Here is a 23,573-nt window from a genome sequence, read left to right as displayed (position 1 = left end):
TGATATCTAACGAATGTTACTCTCATTCCGCGACTGTCTGAGTATTGGGGAAATATGTCTTTAATATAACTGCTTTGTTCAAGTGAATGTCTTGGAATAAACTGAGGATTAGTTTGAATAATTACACTGTCAGTTTAAAATTGGAGAAAAGGCGGTTTGATTGTAAAAGCTTGGATGTCGCCCGCGTGCTTTGCGGAAGTAAGTGCTAAAAGAACCGCTGTCTTCCCAGAAATTAATTTTAGGTCTAACCTATGAATTGGTTCAAACAGGTGTTTCATTAATTGTGACAGTACAATATTGAGATGCTAAGTAGGGTGAGGAAGTTTTACGGGAGGAAACATTCAGAACAATCTCTTAAAAGAGTTGTTTTATTAGTCTTGAGGAACATAACCATGGCGAATTACTGGTTTGCTGAAACCTGGAGATGTCCGCCAGATAGACTTTGAGGGAAGAGTGAGAAAGACCAGGTTTTGCTAGATGATGTAGATACAGGAGTATCTGTTCCTGTGAGGAATTGAAAGATTGGACATCAGAGTTCGTACACAATATTCAAAATCTCTTCCACGTAAGTTTATAGGTTTTGTTTGTGGTCTGTGCTGTGGTATTGGCAAGAACTTCTTGACCATTGGAAGGCATTTCTATGTTGGCAAACCCATTAAGCTCAAGAGCCAGGCCAACAAATGAAGAGATGTCGGGTTGGGATGACGGACCTGGCTTTGGTTCATCCTTAAGAGTGTTGGTATAGGTTGCAATTGGATGGGCGGTCGTTCAAAGAGGAGAAGGAGCTCCGTAAACTAAAACAGGCGGGCCACCTGGGAGCTATAGGAAGGACTCCACAAGGTTCCCTCATTTCTTTGAGCACCCTAAGGATCAGTGAAATCTGGAGAATATCACTGCAAGCTTCAGGATTTCGGCTGCTATGCTTAGCTGCCAAACACCAAAACGTCCGGTATATTTGTTTCTTTTTTTGCATATACTATACTCTAAACCCCAAAGGCAATAAGTTCACCTTTAAAGTAAATTATAACAAATAAATAAGGTTATGAACATGGTTGAGCACAGTAACCACTGGACACAGCTTTGAGTCCGGAGTCACATTACCTGGGCAACAATATGGGAACAGAACTAATTAGCTATGGTGACAGGCACCATTTCACTCAACACCAGAGCAACACCTTGCGACAACCCCCCCACCCCCCGTCCACACCAGCACCCTGTCACTGTTCAAAAAGTGTCCGAGGGTCCCAGCTTATGCTTTGTGTATTTTAAAGAGAAAGAGCCTGCAAAGGGAATAGTTTCAATAGGAAATTTCGTTACATAAGTTACACATAATACATACACTTGAGATAAAATAGTTCTAAAGATTATACAAGAGGCTGCATGTAAAAATTCTTAAAAGAAAGTGGTTAACAGTTTTTATTATTTACCTTGAATTCTCATACTGTTTCACAGTCATCAGTGTATCCTCAATTGTTTTGTTTACTAAGGTGTTCACATTAGAGATGAAAAAGTTTATAGCTGCGAGAAGAGTCTCTCCATTTTTGGCTAGAAGTTTCTGGGTTTCTGCATTGTATCCAAATTCTTCCTAAAAACCAAAAACAGATAAAAAAAGATCAGACTTGTAGTAACCAAAAATGAAAGGACTAAATTATTAGACAGATGAAGTACATGTTTAACTAGCCTCTATAGCTTGCTGGCGCTAAGCAATTAATTTAGAGGCGGAGCCAATTGGAGAGCTGAAAGCCCATGGCAGTAATAAAATTTCAGCCCGGTCCTCGCCAGGCTTTGTACCGGATTGAGCTGTTCAGAAACATTGAGTATAATGGGCACAAGCAGTTTGTTAGCTCATTTCTTTTTTGTTCGCTAAATTGAGGCTCCATTATAGATGGTAGTAAAAGTAAGAGTTTACACCCAACCAAGAGACTGGCGCTAGAGTAAACACCAGCACGGGAATTATTTGCGTCTACTTTAACACCAGCACCAATCTATAAACTAGGCCTTAAGTATCAACCAGTTAGATTGGTGGCGAACGCTCAGCTTCATTTGTATTGCTTAATCCTTATCAGTTCTCACAACAGCCTTAGACATTATTTTATTGTAAATGGGAAGAGTGTGGTGCTCGGGAAAGTAAGGCGTGGTAGAGTGAGAAGCATAGTTTGCTGGCGAAAGTAGAAGGGTTGCAAGTGAGAAGGCAAGGGCTGGTGGCTAGTGGGAAAGGGAAAGGGATTGAATAACTTCCTCCAGTGTTTGAGCATAGCGCTCCCCAGGGCAGAATAACTAGTTATGAGAATCCGTTAGTGAGTCATCTTGACAAATTATTATAGGTGCGAGTTCATACCAAGCACCAACCATGGCAGTGGCTCGACTCCAGTGATCAGTTACATAGGTGTATATAAACATATTTGAATAGCTCGTCGTAGATGTAGCAAGATGGGGGACCAGACAGGTAGGTGTTTGTTGAAATGCACTTAAAATCCTGCCGGAATATTCCGTAAGGAATGCAAGCCAGAGTGATGGAAGTGTACTGAAAGAGTTCTCACAGAAATGCCTCGCTGTGTGACGTGGGTAATTGATACACATTAGTGTGGGTGTTGAAGGGTTCTCACAAAACTGTCAAGTTGTACCAGGTTGCTGAACACGGCAGTATTCTTATTGGTTCCAATAATTAATCTTGTCCAGTGGATCATGACATTATCACCTTGTTAATGGAGATGGTTTCTTTCTGAGTCTAGGCAGTGGAGTGGCTCAATCCAGCTGTTGAATCAATAGCACTCACCCCGTTCAAAAGGACTCATTTTAGGTGCCTTTTGACTCCCATAAAGCACGAGCTGACCCAGAACTTCTTGGTAGCAGCGCTGCCTAGCTCACTGAGATTATTAGATCTTCCACATCTTCTAGTCATCCTTTTGGGTTTGGCAAATGATACACTAGTGGCGTTCGGAGCCTGAACCTGATCACAATGGGGTCTTGAAGGGTAGACAAGTTAAAACGAAATGAGGTGAAACGAGAGGGTACTGAGATGCGGACTACTCCATCAAGGCAGCAATCTTCATGGTTTTCAGTTCTGTGCCAGTGCTTTTTACAACAGTTGTATACTTTTAAATATCGGTAGGGAAAACAATATTCTAGGACATTGACTTACCTAATGAGGGATAGAACATTCAGTCAGTAACAGCATACATGGTTTTTTCTAGTTCTTCATTCTGTTTCTAGGCAGAGCCACTATAGGTTTTGCTGTGGTATTCATGTGGCCCACTAAAAGGCTGCCATCTTGTGGTGGAGTTTATTTTTTTACTGAAATGTGTGCCGCGCCGTCCTCAATTCTGACATTGCAGCAGTTTGGTTTTCAGGGCTGGTGTGAATGTCAGCCAACCAAACCCAATTTGAGGAAGGCTGCAGGCAGCTGTGTTGGAGGTATTCCAAGGCCAAGCCCGTATATGACCCTCCAAGCCAAGGTCGCCAGAAGGAAGGAGTAGTTTCTTACCTGTAACTCCAGCTCTGTAGTAGGGGTATCTCTGTTATAGTCATAATCTGTGAATAGTCCCGCCCATGTGTGTGGACCCCGGAGCAATCGAAATAGTCTCTTAAGTTGTCCTCTTCTGCAGTCCTGCATAGACACTTAAGAGAAAATCAAAAACAAATAATGCAACCTGAAATTAACTAAGCTACACTGACCAGCACTTCATCCTGAAGTGAAAAAGGATAGTCAAATAATATTGAAATTTACACATTTTGCTAAGTTTCACATATAGAGAAACTCCCCTTCACAAAAATCCTTTGCCATGATAGAAAGGAAGGGTTGGACAGACAAGACCCATAGGCTGTCATGTGTCTGGAAAAGGATACAGTGCCTTTAAGGAACCCTCCAGAGACCCTCGGTATCCCATGATGCACAGCCAAAGGCAAGTTACTTTCAGTTCTTTTTGAAGGTGTATAAAGCCAGGCCTGTAGCATTCAGGATATCATCGTTTCATCCACCGGGGAGGAGGGCGGGTCGCTTATGACTGTAACAGAGATACCCCTCCTACAGAACTGGAGTTACAGGTAAGAAACTACTCCTTCTGTAATAGGGGATCTCTGTGTATAGTCATAATCTGTGAATAGAATGGCAAGCGCATCCTAAACAAACCAACCCAGCGGTGGAAGAAACAGACAAAACCACTACTGTGCAAATACATTTCTCAGCGAAGCCTGCTCAACCTGAGCATCTGCTCTGCCATCAGAGTCCAGGCAGTAGTGTTTAGCAAAGGTATGGACCGACTTCAAAGTGGCAGTCCTACAGATGTCTGCAATGGGAACATTACATAGCAAAGCCTCTGCAGCCACCTTGCCCCTGGTTGAGTGAGCTTTAGGCTTACCACCTAGAGTCTTGTTAGCCTTCTGGTAACACAGTTGCATACAGAACACAATCCATCTAGAGATGGACTGTTTTGAGGTGGCAAGACCAGTCCTTACCGATCCATAATTAACAAATAACTGATCCGATCTACGAAACTACTTGGTCTTATCTAAGTAGAATTTCAACACCTTTCTCACATCAAGAGAATGAAGGGACCTCTCCGCCGGAGAGGAAGGATGTTGAAAAAACGTTGGTAAAGTGATCGTTTGATTCACATGGAAATCAGAGATCACCTTAGGGAGAAACTTCGGGTGAGTCCTCATGACAACCGTAGATGCATGAAACACAGTATAGGGCTCTTGGAAACACAGGGCCTGGATCTCATTCACTCTGCGAGTCGATGTTATAGCCACAATTAAAGCTGCATTCCAGGATAGGTGCTGTAAAGAAGCCTTATGAATAGGTTCAAAAGGCTCCTTCATCAATCTAGATAGCACCACATTTAGCTCCCACCGAGGTGAAGGACGCCTAATGGGAGGAAAAACCTTCTTCAAACCTTCCAGAAAATCTTTGATAACAGGGATTTGGAAAAAGGACGTTTGTGAAGGGCATTTCCTATACGCAGTTAAAGCTGCAAGGTGAACCTTAATAGAATGAAAATTAAGGCCAGATTGAGCCAAATGCAGCAAGTACGGAAGAATGACATCATCCTTGCAAGATGTAGGATCAGCATCTTGGAAGCGCACCAAATGCAGAATCTCTTCCACTTGTATGCATAGGAAGTCCTTGTAGACGGTCTTTTTGCCTCTTTTAGTATCTCCATGCAGTTTCTGAGGCAGGTTTAAATGTCCATACTGCACTTGCTCAGGAGTCATGCTGCCAAACTAAATGACGAGAGGTTGGGATGCACCATCTGCCCTCCGAACTTCGTGAGAATGTCCGGCCGACACGGAAGTCGAAGATGCGGCAGGAGAGACCGGTGTAGAAGGTTGGTGAACCACCACTGCCGAAGCCATTCCGGAGCAATGAGGATCATCCTGGCCCTGGATTGGGACAGCTTGATTGCATTGCTGGGATCAGGGGAATGGGTGGAAAAGCATAGAGAAAGCTGTTCGACCAGTTGATCCACAGTGCATTCCCCAGCGTCCCCGGTTGGTAAAACCTGGAGGCGAAGTCTCGGCATTTGCTGTTTTCTGCGGTGGCAAACAGATCGATTTCTGGAGTGCCCCATCTTGCGAAGATGTCTCTTAACACCTCGTCGTTTAAGACCTATTCGTGGTTTTCTTGAACAAGCCTGCTGAGTGCGTCTGCCTGAGCATTAGGCACGACCGGCAGATGAGTAGCCATTATCGTCAGTCCCCTGGCCAACAGCCAGTTCCAGATCGCTTGCGCTTCCTGAGACAGTGTGTGCAATCTTGAGCCCCCCTGTTTGTTCAGGTAATACATTGTTGTTGTGTTGTCCATCTGTACAAGCAGGGAACTGGTCTGAAAGGACAGGTGGAAGGCTTTCAGCGCTAGATGAACAGCTCTGAGTTCCAGAAAATTGATGTGATATGTGAATTCTGTCTGAGACCACGTGCCCTGTATCTGAAGGTGGTATGAATGCGCTCCTCAGCCCTGGAGAGACTAGTCTGTCACAATGGTCAGAGTCAGTATCTCCTTGTGGAACGGAATCCCTTTTAGGCGATTCACTGGCGAACACCACCACTTCAGGGATTGTAGAGAATGCGGAGACAGTTGGATCCTGTCCTCCCAGCTCCCTCGTGACTGGTCCCACTAATCCTCCAGACATTCCTGTAGCGGCCTCATGTGGAGGCGTGCATGAGGAGTGAGAAAGATACAAGAGGCCAACGACCCCATGAGAGAGGATACCGTCCTCACCGTCGTCGTTGGAATGGACATGAGAGCCTGAGCCTTCCGAAGGATCGATAAGCGTCGCTCCTCCGAAGGACACACGCTTGACCTGAGAGTATCGATGGAGGCTCCTCAGTACTGCAGACACTGAAAAGGAGTCGGGACAGATTTGGATATGTTGATGTGCAGACCAAATCGATTTAACAGAACAGCTGTACTGTTGAAATGTAGTTGTGCTTCCTGGAACGTGGATGCTTTGATTACCCAGTCGTCCAGGTACGGATAAACAAACACCTTGTTCCTTCTCAGGTGCGCTGCAACCACCGCCATGCATTTTGAAAAAGTCCTGGGTGCCGACTTCAGGCCGAAAGGAAGTACTGTGTACTGATAGTGGTTGGTGCCGACTAGGAACCGCAGGAACTTCCGATGCTTCTTTGCAATAGGGACATGGAAGTACGCGTCCTACAGATCTATGGCGCAAAGCCAGTCTCCTCAATGCAGCTGAGGATAAATCTGATGCAGGGACAGCATACAGAACTTTTCTCTGCGAATCCATTTGTTTGCTTATCGCAAATCCAGAATGGGCCTGAACTAGTTTTTTTCCTTTTTGCGCACAAGAAAGAACCTGGAGTATAGACCCTTTCCCCTTTGAGACTGAGGAACAGGTTCTATCGCCCTTTTTTAGGTCTCGGCTAAAGACGCGCGGAAGCGCGTCTCCGCCGAGATCTTATGTCACCGAGCGTGCTTCCCAGGAGACAGTCCCGGCCGCGCGCATCCTTCGAGGCGATTTGTAACTGGAACGCGCGCTGTGGCCAGGCGCTGTCTCCTGGGAAGCGCAAGCACCACACACGCATGCGCATACACACACACACAAGCGCCCATGCACGCACGCACATACATACATACAGACAACACCCCTGACACATACACACACGCGCGCACATACACAAGTGCACCCAGGCCCCCCGCCCCCCGCCGTCACCGTCGCACACATACATACACACACACACACACACGAGCATACACACACACACACACAAGTGCACCAATCCCGCTCCAGCCTTTTGGAACTTACCTTACCTCAGCACGCGGCGCCCAAACTCCTGCTGGCGCGGCCCAGGGGCTCTACACCGCTCACAGGAGCCCCGGGCCGCGAGACGCAACGACTCCGCCTGCCTCCTCTTCCGGTCTGAACGTGGCCCCGCCCCCGTCACAGGCGACCGTGCCTGACTTCCGGGGCGGCCGCGATACTAAGAGACTGCTGGGGACAAAGTGTGGTCTGTGGAGTTACAATGGTTGCATGCAAGGGGTGAGTGTGAAAGTGCCGACCTTATTTATGTTGGCGTCGTGCGGCGCAGCCAGCTGTAGCATTTGATTAGTTCCTAAACAATAGCGATGCGGGCCGCGAGCGGTTATTTCGCAGAACAAAGATGCATTGCAGATTGCTTTATGTCGCGTCCATTGGCGCTTATTATGAGAAGTGTACGGTCCTGACGGAAAGTAATTGCTTTCCGCCGGTGTTTTGGTTGGCTGCCGTACATCAGGTAGCCTGTGTTCTCTTTGTATTCACGGGCGGCTTGTACAAGAGAATGGGCTGATTTCCCACAAGGGCATTCACGCTAATTAATTTAGTTATCTCAAGAGCTTAACAAGTTGGAGCCCATGCTGGCCAAGTAGCGGCGTTCTTCCACAGTACAATCACTTCATGGTATTTAAGATTAAGCGATGTTCCTTCCCCATGCGAACGAGCTCACGTGGTCATCTCTGGGCGCGTCTTCTCTTCCCTAGGATTCTAACAGGGAGGTGTCCGCTTTCTGTATTTTTAGTGGTGAGTGGTGAGGGCAGAGTGGTGAGTGGTGAGTGCAGAGTGGTGAGTGCAGAGTGGTGAGTGGTGAGTGCAGAGTGGTGAGTGCAGAGTGGTGAGTGCAGAGTGGTGAGTGCAGAGTGGTGAGTGCAGAGTGGTGAGTGCAGAGTGGTGAGTGCAGAGTGGTGAGTGCAGAGTGGTGAGTGCAGAGTGGTGAGTGCAGAGTGGTGAGTGCAGAGTGGTGAGTGCAGAGTGGTGAGTGCAGAGTGGAGAGTGCAGAGTGGTGAGTGCAGAGTGGAGAGTGCAGAGTGGTGAGTGCAGTGTGGTGAGTGCAGAGTGGTGAGTGCAGAGTGGTGAGGGCAGAGTGGTGAGTGGTGAGTGCAGAGTGGTGAGTGCAGAGTGGTGAGTGGTGAGTGCAGAGTGGTGAGTGCAGAGTGGTGAGTGCAGAGTGGTGAGTGCAGAGTGGTGAGTGCAGAGTGGTGAGTGCAGAGTGGTGAGTGCAGAGTGGTGAGTGCAGAGTGGTGAGTGCAGAGTGGTGAGTGCAGAGTGGTGAGTGCAGAGTGGTGAGTGCAGAGTGGAGAGTGCAGAGTGGTGAGTGCAGAGTGGTGAGGGCAGAGTGGTGAGGGCAGAGTGGTGAGGGCAGAGTGGTGAGGGCAGAGTGGTGAGTGGTGAGTGCAGAGTGGTGAGTGCAGAGTGGTGAGTGCAGAGTGGTGAGGGCAGAGTGGTGAGGGCAGAGTGGTGAGTGCAGAGTGGTGAGTGCAGAGTGGTGAGTGCAGAGTGGTGAGTGCAGAGTGGTGAGTGCAGAGTGGTGAGTGCAGAGTGGTGAGTGCAGAGTGGTGAGTGCAGAGTGGTGAGGGCAGAGTGGTGAGTGCAGAGTGGTGAGGGCAGAGTGGTGAGGGCAGAGTGGTGAGTGCAGAGTGGTGAGTGCAGAGTGGTGAGTGCAGAGTGGTGAGGGCAGAGTGGTGAGGGCAGAGTGGTGAGTGCAGAGTGGTGAGTGCAGAGTGGTGAGTGCAGAGTGGTGAGGGCAGAGTGGTGAGGGCAGAGTGGTGAGGGCAGAGTGGTGAGGGAAGAGTGGTGAGGGCAGAGTGGTGAGGGAAGAGTGGTGAGGGCAGAGTGGTGAGGGCAGAGTGGTGAGGGCAAAGTGCAGAGTGGTGAGTGCAGAGTGGTGAGTGCAGAGTGGTGAGTGCAGAGTGGTGAGTGCAGAGTGGTGAGTGCAGAGTGGTGAGTGGTGAGTGCAGAGTGGTGAGTGGTGAGTGCAGAGTGGTGAGTGGTGAGTGGTGAGTGCAGAGTGGTGAGTGGTGAGTGCAGAGTGGTGAGTGCAGAGTGGTGAGTGCAGAGTGGTGAGTGCAGAGTGGTGAGTGCAGAGTGGTGAGTGCAGAGTGGTGAGTGCAGAGTGGTGAGTGCAGAGTGGTGAGTGCAGAGTGGTGAGTGCAGAGTGGTGAGTGCAGAGTGGTGAGTGGTGAGTGCAGAGTGGTGAGTGGTGAGTGCAGAGTGGTGAGTGGTGAGTGGTGAGTGCAGAGTGGTGAGTGGTGAGTGGTGAGTGCAGAGTGGTGAGTGGTGAGTGCAGAGTGGTGAGTGCAGAGTGGTGAGTGCAGAGTGGTGAGTGCAGAGTGGTGAGTGCAGAGTGGTGAGTGCAGAGTGGTGAGTGCAGAGTGGTGAGTGCAGAGTGGTGAGTGCAGAGTGGTGAGTGCAGAGTGGTGAGTGGTGAGTGCAGAGTGGTGAGGGCAGAGTGGTGAGTGCAGAGTGGTGAGTGCAGAGTGCAGAGTGGTGAGTGCAGAGTGGTGAGTGGTGAGTGCAGAGTGGTGAGTGGTGAGTGCAGAGTGGTGAGTGCAGAGTGGTGAGTGCAGAGTGGTGAGTGCAGAGTGGTGAGTGCAGAGTGGTGAGTGCAGAGTGGTGAGTGCAGAGTGGTGAGTGCAGAGTGGTGAGTGCAGAGTGGTGAGTGGTGAGTGCAGAGTGGTGAGGGCAGAGTGGTGAGTGCAGAGTGGTGAGTGCAGAGTGGTGAGTGGTGAGTGCAGAGTGGTGAGGGCAGAGTGGTGAGTGCAGAGTGGTGAGTGCAGAGTGGTGAGTGCAGAGTGCAGAGTGGTGAGTGCAGAGTGGTGAGTGGTGAGTGCAGAGTGGTGAGTGGTGAGTGCAGAGTGGTGAGTGGTGAGTGCAGAGTGCAGAGTGGTGAGTGGTGAGTGCAGAGTGGTGAGTGGTGAGTGGTGAGTGCAGAGTGGTGAGTGGTGAGTGCAGAGTGGTGAGTGGTGAGTGCAGAGTGGTGAGTGGTGAGTGCAGAGTGGTGAGTGCAGAGTGGTGAGTGCAGAGTGGTGAGTGCAGAGTGGTGAGTGCAGAGTGGTGAGTGCAGAGTGGTGAGTGCAGAGTGGTGAGTGCAGAGTGGTGAGTGCAGAGTGGTGAGTGGTGAGTGCAGAGTGGTGAGTGCAGAGTGGTGAGTGGTGAGGGCAGAGTGGTGAGTGCAGAGTGCAGAGTGGTGAGTGCAGAGTGCAGAGTGGTGAGTGCAGAGTGGTGAGGGCAGAGTGGTGAGTGCAGAGTGGTGAGTGCAGAGTGGTGAGTGCAGAGTGGTGAGTGCAGAGTGGTGAGTGCAGAGTGGTGAGTGGTGAGTGCAGAGTGGTGAGTGCAGAGTGGTGAGTGCAGAGTGGTGAGTGGTGAGGGCAGAGTGGTGAGTGCAGAGTGCAGAGTGGTGAGTGCAGAGTGCAGAGTGGTGAGTGCAGAGTGGTGAGGGCAGAGTGGTGAGGGCAGAGTGGTGAGTGCAGAGTGGTGAGTGCAGAGTGGTGAGTGCAGAGTGGTGAGTGCAGAGTGGTGAGTGCAGAGTGGTGAGTGCAGAGTGGTGAGTGCAGAGTGGTGAGTGCAGAGTGGTGAGTGCAGAGTGGTGAGTGCAGAGTGGTGAGTGCAGAGTGGTGAGTGCAGAGTGGTGAGTGCAGAGTGGTGAGTGCAGAGTGGTGAGTGGTGAGTGCAGAGTGGTGAGTGGTGAGTGCAGAGTGGTGAGTGCAGAGTGGTGAGTGCAGAGTGGTGAGTGGTGAGGGCAGAGTGGTGAGTGCAGAGTGCAGAGTGGTGAGTGCAGAGTGCAGAGTGGTGAGTGCAGAGTGGTAAAGGCAGAGTGGTGAGGGCAGAGTGGTGAGTGCAGAGTGGTGAGTGCAGAGTGGTGAGTGCAGAGTGGTGAGTGCAGAGTGGTGAGTGCAGAGTGGTAAAGGCAGAGTGGTGAGGGCAGAGTGGTGAGTGCAGAGTGGTGAGTGCAGAGTGGTGAGTGCAGAGTGGTGAGTGCAGAGTGGTGAGGGCAGAGTGGTGAGGGCAGAGTGGTGAGTGCAGAGTGGTGAGTGCAGAGTGGTGAGTGCAGAGTGGTGAGTGGTGAGTGCAGAGTGGTGAGTGCAGAGTGGTGAGTGCAGAGTGGTGAGTGCAGAGTGGTGAGTGGTGAGGGCAGAGTGGTGAGTGCAGAGTGCAGAGTGGTGAGTGCAGAGTGCAGAGTGGTGAGTGCAGAGTGGTGAGGGCAGAGTGGTGAGGGCAGAGTGGTGAGTGCAGAGTGGTGAGTGCAGAGTGGTGAGTGCAGAGTGGTGAGTGGTGAGTGCAGAGTGGTGAGTGCAGAGTGGTGAGTGCAGAGTGGTGAGGGCAGAGTGGTGAGGGCAGAGTGGTGAGGGCAGAGTGGTGAGTGCAGAGTGGTGAGTGCAGAGTGGTGAGTGCAGAGTGCAGAGTGCAGAGTGCACAGTGCACGGTGCACGGTGCACGGTGCAGAGTGGTGAGTGCAGAGTGGTGAGTGCAGAGTGGTGAGTGCAGAGTGGTGAGTGCAGAGTGGTGAGTGCAGAGTGGTGAGTGCAGAGGGCAGAGTGGTGAGTGCAGAGTGGTGAGTGCAGAGTGCAGAGTGGTGAGTGGTGAGGGCAGAGTGGTGAGTGTAGAGTGGTGAGTGTAGAGTGGTGAGTGCAGAGTGGTGAGTGCAGAGTGGTGAGTGCAGAGTGGTGAGTGCAGAGTGGTGAGTGCAGAGTGGTGAGTGCAGAGTGGTGAGTGCAGAGTGGTGAGTGCAGAGTGGTGAGTGCAGAGTGGTGAGGGCAGAGTGGTGAGGGCAGAGTGGTGAGGGCAGAGTGGTGAGGGCAGAGTGGTGAGGGCAGAGTGGTGAGGGCAGAGTGGTGAGGGCAGAGTGGTGAGGGCAGAGTGGTGAGGGCAGAGTGGTGAGGGCAGAGTGGTGAGGGCAGAGTGGTGAGTGCAGAGTGGTGAGGGCAGAGTGGTGAGGGCAGAGTGGTGAGGGCAGAGTGGTGAGGGCAGAGTGGTGAGGGCAGAGTGGTGAGGGCAGAGTGGTGAGGGCAGAGTGGTGAGGGCAGAGTGGTGAGGGCAGAGTGGTGAGTGCAGAGTGGTGAGTGCAGAGTGGTGAGTGCAGAATGGTGAGTGCAGAATGGTGAGTGTGCAGAGTGGTGAGTGTGCAGAGTGGTGAGTGTGCAGAGTGGTGAGTGTGCAGAGTGGTGAGTGTGCAGAGTAGTGAGTGTGCAGAGTAGTGAGTGTGCAGAGTAGTGAGTGTGCAGAGTAGTGAGTGTGCAGAGTAGTGAGTGTGCAGAGCAGTGAGTGCAGAGCAAGTGTGCAGAGCATTGTGTGCTGTTGAGTGCAGAGTGCTGTGTATTGGCAATGTTAATGACAATGCCCATTTATTTTTGATTTAAAGAAAAAAAATGTCATGAGCACTGACAATAGCTCTACCTTTAATGATGCCGAGACCATTGCATTGCAAATGCTTGTCTTAACAGGGTATCAGCCTCCGCTTGGAGTCCGCATAGCAGGTACTGTGAGCGAACTGGTGGAATAGCTGGAGGAGGGCGGACAAAACGTAGACTATCTATTGCAAACAATATTCAGCACCCACTTGTCCTGAGTCATTTTTCTTCAATCTGCCAGGTAGTTCTGAATGCTTACCCCCCATCGGAGTGGGTAACAGAAGAGGGGGGGGAAGTAATCCCTCAGGGCTTATACCCAGCCGGGCCTTTGGTCCCCGATGTGGACTGTTGGTTGCCGCTGCCCCTTTGACGTCTCTGGAAGGGCTGCGGCTGAAACTGTTGTTGTTGCTGCTGTCCAGCCTGAAGACCCTGCCCGCATTGGAAACGCGGAGAAGAATAGCATCGTTGGTAGGGACGGAAAGTTTTGCAAGGAATCCGTGTCCCTAGTGTACCTGGACCGCGACCTGTCGCGGCGGTGACGATGTCGAGATCTGGTCGAGGATCTGTGCCGGCTGCGACCTTCTGGGCACAGCCGGAATCACAGGCACAGGCTGAGGTTGAGGAGGCAGTGGTGGTGGTGGAGGTGGAGCAAGAGGATGAGGCGGCGGAGGAGGAGGAGGAGGCGAAGGAGACAGTGGCGTCCGAGGCCGTGGAGGCAACAGACGAGGGACCACAGGCTGGGTCGTTTCCGGAGACCTAGATGGTGAATAGGTCCTGGAGTAGTCCGAGTCCGAGGTACGAATCACTCTCCTCCCCTTGGGGGCAGGCCTCGAAGAGGGCGCTCTGGAGGCGGTGTCTCCCGATGGCGAATTCCGGTGCCGCCGTGACCCCTAGGACTGTCAGATGTGGAAATGCTAACCACAGGCTTCTCGACGACGAGCTCCTTCTAGACGTCGACTTCCTCCTCGACGTCGACTATCTTCTCGATGTCTACTTCCTTTTTGACGTCGAATTTCCCCTCGACGTCGACTTGCCCCTCGACGTCGACTTGCTCCTCGACTGCGTCGATCTCCTTCTCGACGACGTCCTGCGTGTCGACGTTGACTGCGAGCGCCGATGTCTTCGGGACCCAGATCGACGACGATGATGTGTCGACGTCGTTTGTGATGTCCTCGACGTCGACCTCATCCGAGGTCTCGACGTCCTTCCCCTCGACGCCGAACGTCGACTAGACCCAGAGCCCTGGGTCGACGGGGAGCATTACGTCGTCATACGTTTCGACGCCGACGGGACCGGTGCCATTTCTGGGCCTTCTTGCGACTTGCCTAGAGGTTCCACCTGCATCCTGATGTCTCCTCTGCTCCATGCCTTGAAGACAGATCTTCTCCCTGACAGCAGGGTCCTCCTGGAGAATGACTTGCAGATGACACAGGAGTCAAGAACATGAGAAGATGGAAGACAGAGTGAGAGTCTGATTTGGCCTTCTTCCTGCCACACTCAGGGCACTTGTCAAATAAAGCTGGCATTTTGACAAGAAAAAGGTGGCCTAGCTGCCCAAAAAACACAGCAAATGGAAGAAAAAGGCCCCAGACGTCGAACACAGAAACTATCAAAAAAGCTCAAAAAATTGAAGAAATACAAATAAAGGTAGAGCTCAATGCTCCAGGGTCCTGCTAACAGGGGCCGGAAAAAAGAACTGAAAGTAACTTGCCTTTGGCTGTGCATCATGGGATACCGAGGGTCTCTGGAGGGTTCCTTAAAGGCACTGTATCCCTTTTCCAGACAAATAATGACAGCCTACGGGGCTGGTCTGTCCACTCCTTCCTTTCTATCATGACAAAGGATTTTTGTGAAGGGGAGTTTCTCTAGGTGTGAAACTTAGCAAAATGTGCAAATTCCAATATTATTTGGCTATCCTTTTTCACTTCAGGATGCAGTGCTGGCCAGTGTAGCCGTGTTAATTTCAGGCTGCATGATTTGTTTTTGATTTTCTCATAAGTGTCTATGCAGGACTGCAGAAGAGGACAACTTAAGAGACTATTTCGATTGCTCAGGGGTCCACGCACATGGGCGGGACTATTCACAGATTATGACTGTACACAGAGATCCCCTACTACAGAAACGTTGGATCAGCCTTGTTAGAAACAAAATTTGTAAATGTTAGCTCCCGCCACTCCCGCTGCACGATTTGTTTTTTTTTTAAAAGTATTGGAGCCCAAAGCTTTGCTCAGAAGCCTGTGGCAAACACTATCAAATATCACGGGAGAGTCAATGCTGCAAACTCTTGATTTCACCTAATGCCTCGGTCATTCACTACCAGACAATTCCTTCTCATTTATCTCACTGTTTCAGGTTCGTTTTCCTCCCTGCTTTCTTTGTCATATTTTCTCAGTCTTTGTGTTCCTTTGCCACTTTCACGGTTTCTCTCTTTTGCTCTGAGTCAAAGTCTGATGAAGAAAAATAAGTGTTGGTCCTCAAAAATCAGTGCTAGTGAGACCCACTTACTACCAGCGACTCAAATTAAGCACTACCCCTCTTCCCCCAAAATTCATCTCCCAGCATCCATGTGCTCTCATTTATTCATAGGAGTCTAGGCTATTATTAAGTTCTCTAGTCACTTGAAAGAGCTATTCTGATGCCCCCTCCCCTCATTGACACTCACCTAAACTTTGCCCTAAACTTGCAACAAACGAGGAAGAAAAAAAGAGACGGATAGTAAACCCCCGCCCCTTTTTGAAGGAGCATTCTCTGCCAGTTCACCAGAAAGAACTATTTGATTTCCTCATCACAGCAAAATAATCTTTATTACAGAAATTTGATTAAATGACAGGTTGTATCAAGATTTTACATTTTCTATTACACAAGGATATAAATAAATTACACTCCAAGAAGCCACAGGAAAAGGGATGGGGTTGAGGAGAACGGTTGCATTAATCTTTTAAGGAACATATGACATTCACCATATTGTTCATTCAAAATGAAGGAGGGATCAATGCAATGTAGTGTTGCTGTTCTATCTTTCCTGAGCAATCACTTAAATTGCTGATAATATGCTGTTTCTTTAGCCTACGTGCAGTTCTTATGTTATTTATTATTACGTGGGCCAAGCACTTTTTAAGGTTCTATGCATGATCTAATCAGGACACAAAGGGCCAGATGTACGACCCTTTAATTTAGCGCCTCACAATTTGTGACACATTGCGAGTCGCAAATTGCGAGGTCTAAAGGAAATGTACAACAGTGTGTTTACACTGTTTTGCGATTCCCAATGGGGTAAAAAATTGCGAGGCTCATTAATATCAAAAAACTTCTCGCAATTTGCGAGCCCAATGTGAATGACAGCCCTCCCAGGGATGGTGGCCTGCTGGGCTCAGCAGACCACCATGTCTGGGACTGCTTTTTAATAAAGCAGCTTTTTTTTTAAATGCAGCCTAGTTTCCTTAATTGAAAATGGGAGGCATTTAAAAAAAAAAAAAAAAAAAAAGAATTAAACGTTTTTGTTCAATTTTCTTATTATTTCGCATGCATTTGCAAATGGGATGGGGTCCCTGGGGACTCCTTCCCATTTGCAAATGCATTACCACCTACTTGAAGTAGGTGGTAGTTGCAAGTGTTTTGTGATCGCAATTGCGGTCGCAATTAGTTAATTGTTTTGAGACTCGCTTTGTGGAAGGGAATGCCCTTTCCAAATAGCAAGTAGCAAAACCTACTTAGCGAGTCGCAAAAAAATTGTGACTCACTAAATAGGTTATGTACATGGCCCAATATGTTTTTGCATGTGCAAACGGGTTCGCAAACCCAAAAACGGGTTGTACATCTGGCCCAAAAGGAATGAGTGTTCCCTGCTCTGGAGACATCACCACCCAAATTTATTTCAGAGAAAATCTGGGATACGACCTCTGTTACACAAGAAAACCTATTATGCCTAGAAAAAATGTAAAGTATCCACAACTCTTTTATCTCTACAGTCCAAGCTATGTCACAGTACCAAGTTAACTTTGGATAATGATGAGCTCTTGCATTTTAAGTCTGTCCTTCTACCTGATTATACTGTTCCTAATCAAGAAGTCCCCCTCACATCTGGAGGTGTTCAAAACGATAAGCCACAAACCAAGAGGTTCTCTGGATACCTCAAACAGAAGCGGATGGTCTTTCGACAGCTAGATAACAAACATTGAAGCAATAATCGGAGGATGGCACAAAATGCGATAAAGCACATCTGAAATCTTACAAGTATGTCCCTTTCATCCAAAATCAAAATGCTTCTGCAACTGTATTCAACACTTTGCAAACAGTTCTCAGGAATTAGTTCAAAATGTAACATCCTTTTTGAAAGCAATTTGTGCACTTGCTCCTACATTAAAATCATAGTAATGCTGTGAAGATCTAGCACCGATTTGCACCTGCAAAATGAAAAAAATATGCTCACAAAAACCTCTCATAGTTCACTCCCAATCCTCATCCTTAATCCAAATCAAAAACCTGGGCTAGGTTTTGTCTGACTAAAAAAAGTTGAAGTAACATCTGTTCTCGGCATTGTTAAATCCGGTTCCTGATGATCCATGTCCAGTCATGTTTCTTCATTCTTGCATATCAGTTCCTGCCTCCTATCTTTATAATTAAAAATATACATTGTCTCCCACTCCTTGCAGGTTAGCCTATTCTACATGTAGGGTTACGGTAATTAGCTAACAACTGACTACCAGCCTATGGACTTCATGTCAGTTCTTGGATGATTGACTAAAAGCATTGCGGCAATTTGCCCAGGGTGAAACAAGACACTTTGGATCAGGGAGTCTCTGCTGCTCTGATCCTTCTGGATCGGTTGTCGGCATTCAAAAGACCATTCCATCCTACTGACTCAGCAACCTGTTTTACGGGTCACAAGCATAGTTCTCATTTGGTTTTTCTACTTCCTTTAGCGCGGAAGTCAATCAGATGCCATACCTTTCTACCGGTTTACAGTCTGGACACTAAAAAGCAGTGTCCTGCAGGGTTCTTCTTTTTCACCAATGTTGTCTAAAATAGGAGACAACTAACCCAGGCCATCATACCACATGGGTGCCCTATTCCAGAGACACAATGGAGTACTGGTCTTGACAATCTAGTCCCTGTTTCAACACCCATCTTGACAGAGTGCCTATGGGATGCCTAGGGCTTGGATGTTGCAAAAAGTTCTCCAATTAAACACCGGTTGAAGAAGTTACCTACCTTCGGCAATGTTTTTCCTGGTGGATACTCTACCTGCAGATTCCTTGCCTTGTGTATACCCCCAGATGCGAGTCTGGATTTAGAGATTTATCTTAGCAGTGGTCCTGTGCACCTGTAGGGGGTGCTTTGGTGCTCTGTGTGAACTTTGTACCGTCCTGGATGTGAAATCAGATTCTTTCTTGACTCTGTCCACGCCGAGAAATGCAGAGCTTAATATCTGATGGGCTATAACTGTATGCAGATTTCTAATCTGGAATATTTTTATGGATGCTGAAAGAAATCCATTCACCCCAACAAGAGCAACGGACAAAGGCAAAAAGAAACCTCGCCGAACAACCAAACACTCCTCAAAGGTGCATTAGGCAGCAGCCTAATGACGCAGAATGACCAGGCACATGTAACGGACAGGGCTAAGGACAACTGGGGCTGGCTGCCAGGAGTGCTAAATTCGAATTCATGCCATTGACCAATGGAAAAGAAACTAGCAGTTCAAGACTTGAGCAACATACAAATGCTCTCATGTAACATCGCTGGGGCAAAAAAATGGCTGGAGAACGGGTCCCCTTTAAACAAATGGGAAAAATATGAAATAATAGCATTGCAGGAAACCTGGGCACTAGAAGATCTCTCCTTCACAAATTACATACACTATACAGTCCCATCCATCAAAACCAAAACTTATGGTCGGCCAAAAGGGGGCCTGGCAGTCTACATATCAACACAGTTAAAAATTGACACCGAACAGATGGCCTCAGTAGGACCTAATATACAACTGATCAAATTAACATCTGGGTCTGCGAGTAGAACAAAAACCGTCCTGCTGATAAACACGTACGCACATCCCTTGGTTAGGAAAAAATCGGGCCACAACAAACAACTAATTGCAATTATTACAAATATCAGGAGCACCTTTCCCTTATGGGATTTGATACTCACAGGGGACTTTAATTACAACTTAATCCATACCCCGGATGAGGACGATCTTCTAGCATCGAACAACATATTTTGGAAGGTTCCAGAATACCAGCCAACGAGGTCAAAAGTGGATCACGTAGGCCAAGGTTTGGTAAATGTCCTAGAGTTTCTTGGGCTAAGAGTAATAAATGGCAGAACTCCAGACGATTTCCCACCTAAACACACATTCCATGGGGGAAAGACAGGATCAAGACTGGACTATACAGCCATCTCAGTATCATTGATGCCATTCCTCTCCCACTTCTCGATACAGTTTACAACCAGGAGCGATCACTCATATCAGCTTATTCACTTCAGGTTAAAAATCATCAAACATCAGGCAAATGTAACAGTTGAAGGAAACATACATAAGGTTGACCTAAAACGCCTAAAATGGTCAAATGACACAATTGAAATACTACAGTCAAAAATAAACAAGCATTTACAATGCAACGGTTTCGCCTTTGCAAAAGTTAGAGCTATTGGCATTGTAAATGACAAACGTTGTATTTATGTGTTGTTTTTGAAAACAGATAAATAAATGGCATTGTCATTTACAATGCCAATAGCTTAATCTCTCGCAAATGCGTGACCTATTGCATCTGCACCCACACACACACACAGAACCACACAGAGCCACACACACCCACGCAACTGGTATAAAACAAAACATATTCTGCATATTTGGAAAGAATATATATAATTTTTCTAGATGTGTGTGTATAAGGGTAAAACTAAAAGCAAACGTAAGTATAGCAGTACGAACGTTAACAATAATAACACAAATATTACCATGAATAGTAAACGTTTTAATACTATCACCACAAATACTACTACTCCTACTAATATCAATATTAATTCTTAATAATAATAAAATAATAATACGTTTGGGGGCATAGAACCCTAGTTTCAAGGTGCTACAAATTCTAATTTTATCTTGTGAAATGATATAAGCCCGCGATATTCTGCATTGCTTAAAACATCAAATATTAAACCCAAGAGGGTTTAATGTAATGCTCAAGAGCGACACAAGTCACAACATTCCAGTCTTTTACTGGAAAATCATCAGTAGAGAAATCTGTGGGACGCGACGGGGTGTGTGACTCAGGCTCTGCAGCCGAGCCAGTAACGATTGCAAAATATGTGCATTAAAGACTGAACGTTCAACGCACACACTTCCTGCTCGGGCATCCTGTAGAGACATCCTCGGAAAGGGCACACGGCGCCCGGGAGGGATGGAGAAGGCTTCCATTGTGTTGCACCCCTTATCTGCAGAGACCTATTGTGAAGCGCTCTGACGCCTTCGGGTAAAGTCCGCGCTATATAAAAACGCATTAATAAAAAAAAATAAACACGTATCCTGTGCGCAGACGGGTCCGAGAGGCTTGAAGGCAGGACCAGGCTGCTTCCTTCCCATCTCCAGTGACTTCACTTCCCAAATGTAGCCGAAAGAGGGAGAAAAAAACTCAGGCCTATTCGGTTAACTGTCCTCTGCCCTTTCTGTGTCACGAGGGAGACAGGGGACAACACTGGAAGGGGCTGCTGTTCTTACCCAGGGTGACGGTGACCCAATGTGGGGCCAACTGGCTGACTGCTCCAGATGGACGGGACCATTAAGGTGAGAGCGTGCAGGGGCCGCTGAGAGGTGCTTAGATCCATGTAGTGGCAGCATACATACGTGGCTTCACAACGTCTTCAATTTAGCTGTCTCTTTCAGGGCTTTGGCTGAAACTTGGTATTCGTTTAAAGTTGTGATCAATACTCGTTGTTTCTAAGCGCTTTGTCTTTTCATGCCTACATCTTTGGAGCGCATTTTCTCCACTAGCCAGTAGAATAATTCACAGTTGAATGCGCCTGCTGCAGACATATGTGAATAACATGTTAACGTTTAAACGGAGCCCGGGTCTTCGGTGCACCTATGAGCCCTCCTCTTTGCAAAGCCAGGAAACTGAAATCGCGCAACCCACCCCTGCAAACGACACTTTAAAAAAGGCGAGAACAAAACTTAAAAAAAATAATAAATAAACCACCGCCCACTGCCGCAATGACGTTCGCATAGGGGTGGGATGAGTAAAAATCGCCGGAACGCACACGAATCTGCTCGGGGAATGAGTGACGCATCCCTGTTCCAATGGCTAGCCTCCATTTATGGAGCTAGGGAATGAAACAGAGAGGCGGGATAAAGCCCCAGACTGTTCTCAAAAGATTTCGCCTGCGCGAACGCTGCTGCGCAGCGGATCGCCAGGCGAAACCTAAAAAGAAGATAACTGCAAGCGAAGTTGAGGCCCAGACTAAAATTCAAGCTTTGGAAAATTTCACGGCTGACTTAACTACGTTAATGTCGTCCGGACAAAAGCAGAAACAATTATGGCCAAATAAAAGACCCGGGTAAAACAACAACGGCAGGGCTGCGAGCCTTGAAATGCAAACTCAAAAAATCAATAAGGAGGCTAAAAAGAACAGTCCCTGATTCAGCTGCCTGGGATAGGGTAAGGCAGCTAAGGAAACGCTATAAACAAGCATTTGCAATGCAATAGGTCTCGCATTAGGAAAGTTTGAGCTATTGGTATTGTAAATGACACATTTTTTATTTATTTGTATTTTTGAAAATAGCTAAATTAATAGCTTTGTCATTTACAATGCCAATAGTTATAACTTTTGCAAATGTGACACCTATAGCATTTGTAATGCAATATGTGTTGTATTTACGTGACTTACATGTATTGATATTACAAATATCAATGGGTTTTAATAATTAATACTTAAATAAAAGTTATTGTAATTTATAATGGCAATAGCTTAAACTTTTGTAAATAACTTTTGTGAAGATTATGTTCAGTGTATTTCATTGGGACGAAAATCCAAGAACAGAAGTGAAATATTAACATCTTTTTGTTACATTTGTAATAAAGCTTGAATCATTGAGAGAACATAATTGAACCAGTTGTTGTTGAATGGTTGCACAGAGTGATGCTGTGGCATTGAGTGGTGCTGTGGCGTTGAGTGGTGCTGAGTGATGCTTTGGCCTTCAGTGGTGCTGAGTGATGCTGTGGTGTTCAGTGGTGCTGAGTGATGCTGTGGCGTTGAGGGATGCTGTGGCGTTGAGGGATGCTGTGGGGTTGAGGGATGCTGTGGGGTTGAGGGATGCTGTGGGGTTGAGGGATGCTGTGGGGTTGAGGGATGCTGCGGCGTTGAGGGATGCTGCGGCGTTGAGGGATGCTGCGGCGTTGAGGGATGCTGCGGCGTTGAGGGATGCTGCGGCGTTGAGGGATGCTGCGGCGTTGAGGGATGCTGCGGCGTTGAGGGATGCTGCGGCGTTGAGGGATGCTGCGGCGTTGAGGGATGCTGCGGCGTTGAGGGATGCTACGGCGTTGAGGGATGCTGTGGCGTTGAGTGATGCTGTGGCGTTGAGTGGTGTTGTGGCGTTGAGTGGTGCTGTGGCATAGAGTGGTGCTATGGCATAGAGTGGTGCTGTGGCATAGAGTGGTGCTGTGGCATAGAGTGGTGCTGTGGCACAGAGTGGTGCTGTGGCACAGAGTGGTGCTGTGGCACAGAGTGGTGCTGTGGCACAGAGTGGTGCTGTGGCACAGAGTGGTGCTGTGGCACAGAGTGGTGCTGTGGCATAGAGTGATGCTGTGCGCTGAGTGATGCTGTGCGCTGAATGGTGCTGTGGCACAGAGTGGTGCTGTGGCACAGAGTGGTGCTGTGGCACAGAGTGGTGCTGTGGCACAGAGTGGTGCTGTGGCACAGAGTGGTGCTGTGGCACAGAGTGGTGCTGTGGCACAGAGTGGTGCTGTGGCACAGAGTGGTGCTGTGGCATAGATTGGTGCTGTGGCATTGAGGGGTGATGTGGCATTCAGTGGTGCTGAGTGATTCTGTGGCGTTGAGTGATGCTGTGGCGTTGAGTGATGCTGTGGCGTTGAGTGATACTGTTGGATTCAGTGGTGCTGAGTGATGCTGTGGCATTCAGTGGTGCTGTGGCGTTGAGTGGTGCTGAGTGGTGCTGTGGCGTTGAGTGGTGCTGTGGCGTTGAGTGGTGCTGTGGCATTGAGTGGTTCTGTGGCGTTGAATGGTGCTGTGGCGTTGAGTGGTACTGAGTGATGCTGTGGCGTTGAGTGGTGCTGTGGCGTTGAGTGGTGCTGTGGCGAGTGGTGCTGTGGCGTTGAGTGGTGCTGTGGCGTTGAGTGGTGCTGTGGCGTTGAGTGGTGCTGTGGCGTTGAGTGGTGCTGTGGCATTGAGTGGTGCTGTGGCATTGAGTGGTGCTGTGGCATTGAGTGGTGCTGTGGCGTTGAGTGGTGCTGTGGCGTTGAGTGGTGCTGTGGCGTTGAGTGGTGCTGTGGCGTTGAGTGGTGCTGTGGCGTTGAGTGGTGCTGTGGCGTTGAGTGGTGCTGTGGTGTTGAGTGATGCTGTGGCGTTGAGTGATGCTGTGGCGTTGAGTGGTGTTGTGGCGTTGAGTGGTGTTGTGGCGTTGAGGGGTGCTGTGGCATTCAGTGGTGCTGAGTGAATCTGTGGCGTTGGGTGATGCTGTGGTGTTGAGTGATGCTGTGTTGTTGAGTGGTGGTGAGTGATGCTGTTTACGGTGTGAAGTATTGTGAGTCCAACAAATGGTCACAGAGTTAATGGTTGTGAAAACAAAGCTGGCGTCAAGGATAACGGGCGTCCAGCAACTACAATTAAGGAAGTAAAAAACAACCAGTGAGCAATGGGGAGGGGGGTGGGCTGCCTAATAATGCGTGTGGCAACAGAGAGAGAGTGGCGCATGCTGGGAAAGCTCTTGGCATGG

At 48.5% G+C, this 23,573-nt stretch overlaps 1 protein-coding gene across 4 annotated transcripts in view; it reads right to left on the bottom strand.

Moving 5' to 3' along the window:
- The window catches only part of ARFIP1 (ARF interacting protein 1), a 366,293-nt gene that overhangs the window by 66,948 nt on the left and 275,772 nt on the right, over nucleotides 1-23,573 (bottom strand). For all 4 annotated transcript variants that reach the window (XM_078676937.1, XM_078676935.1, XM_078676936.1 and 1 more), the window contains one exon: nucleotides 1,428-1,585. In XM_078676937.1, the coding sequence (XP_078533063.1) occupies nucleotides 1,428-1,585 (158 nt within the window). The remainder of the gene's footprint in view (nucleotides 1-1,427; nucleotides 1,586-23,573) is intronic.

This window comes from Lissotriton helveticus, chromosome 2_1, assembly GCF_964261635.1.
Source record: "Lissotriton helveticus chromosome 2_1, aLisHel1.1, whole genome shotgun sequence".
Lineage (NCBI taxonomy): Eukaryota > Metazoa > Chordata > Amphibia > Caudata > Salamandridae > Lissotriton > Lissotriton helveticus.
The sequence above is the reverse complement of the archived record's forward strand: the minus strand, read 5'-3'. Positions and strand labels throughout refer to the sequence as shown.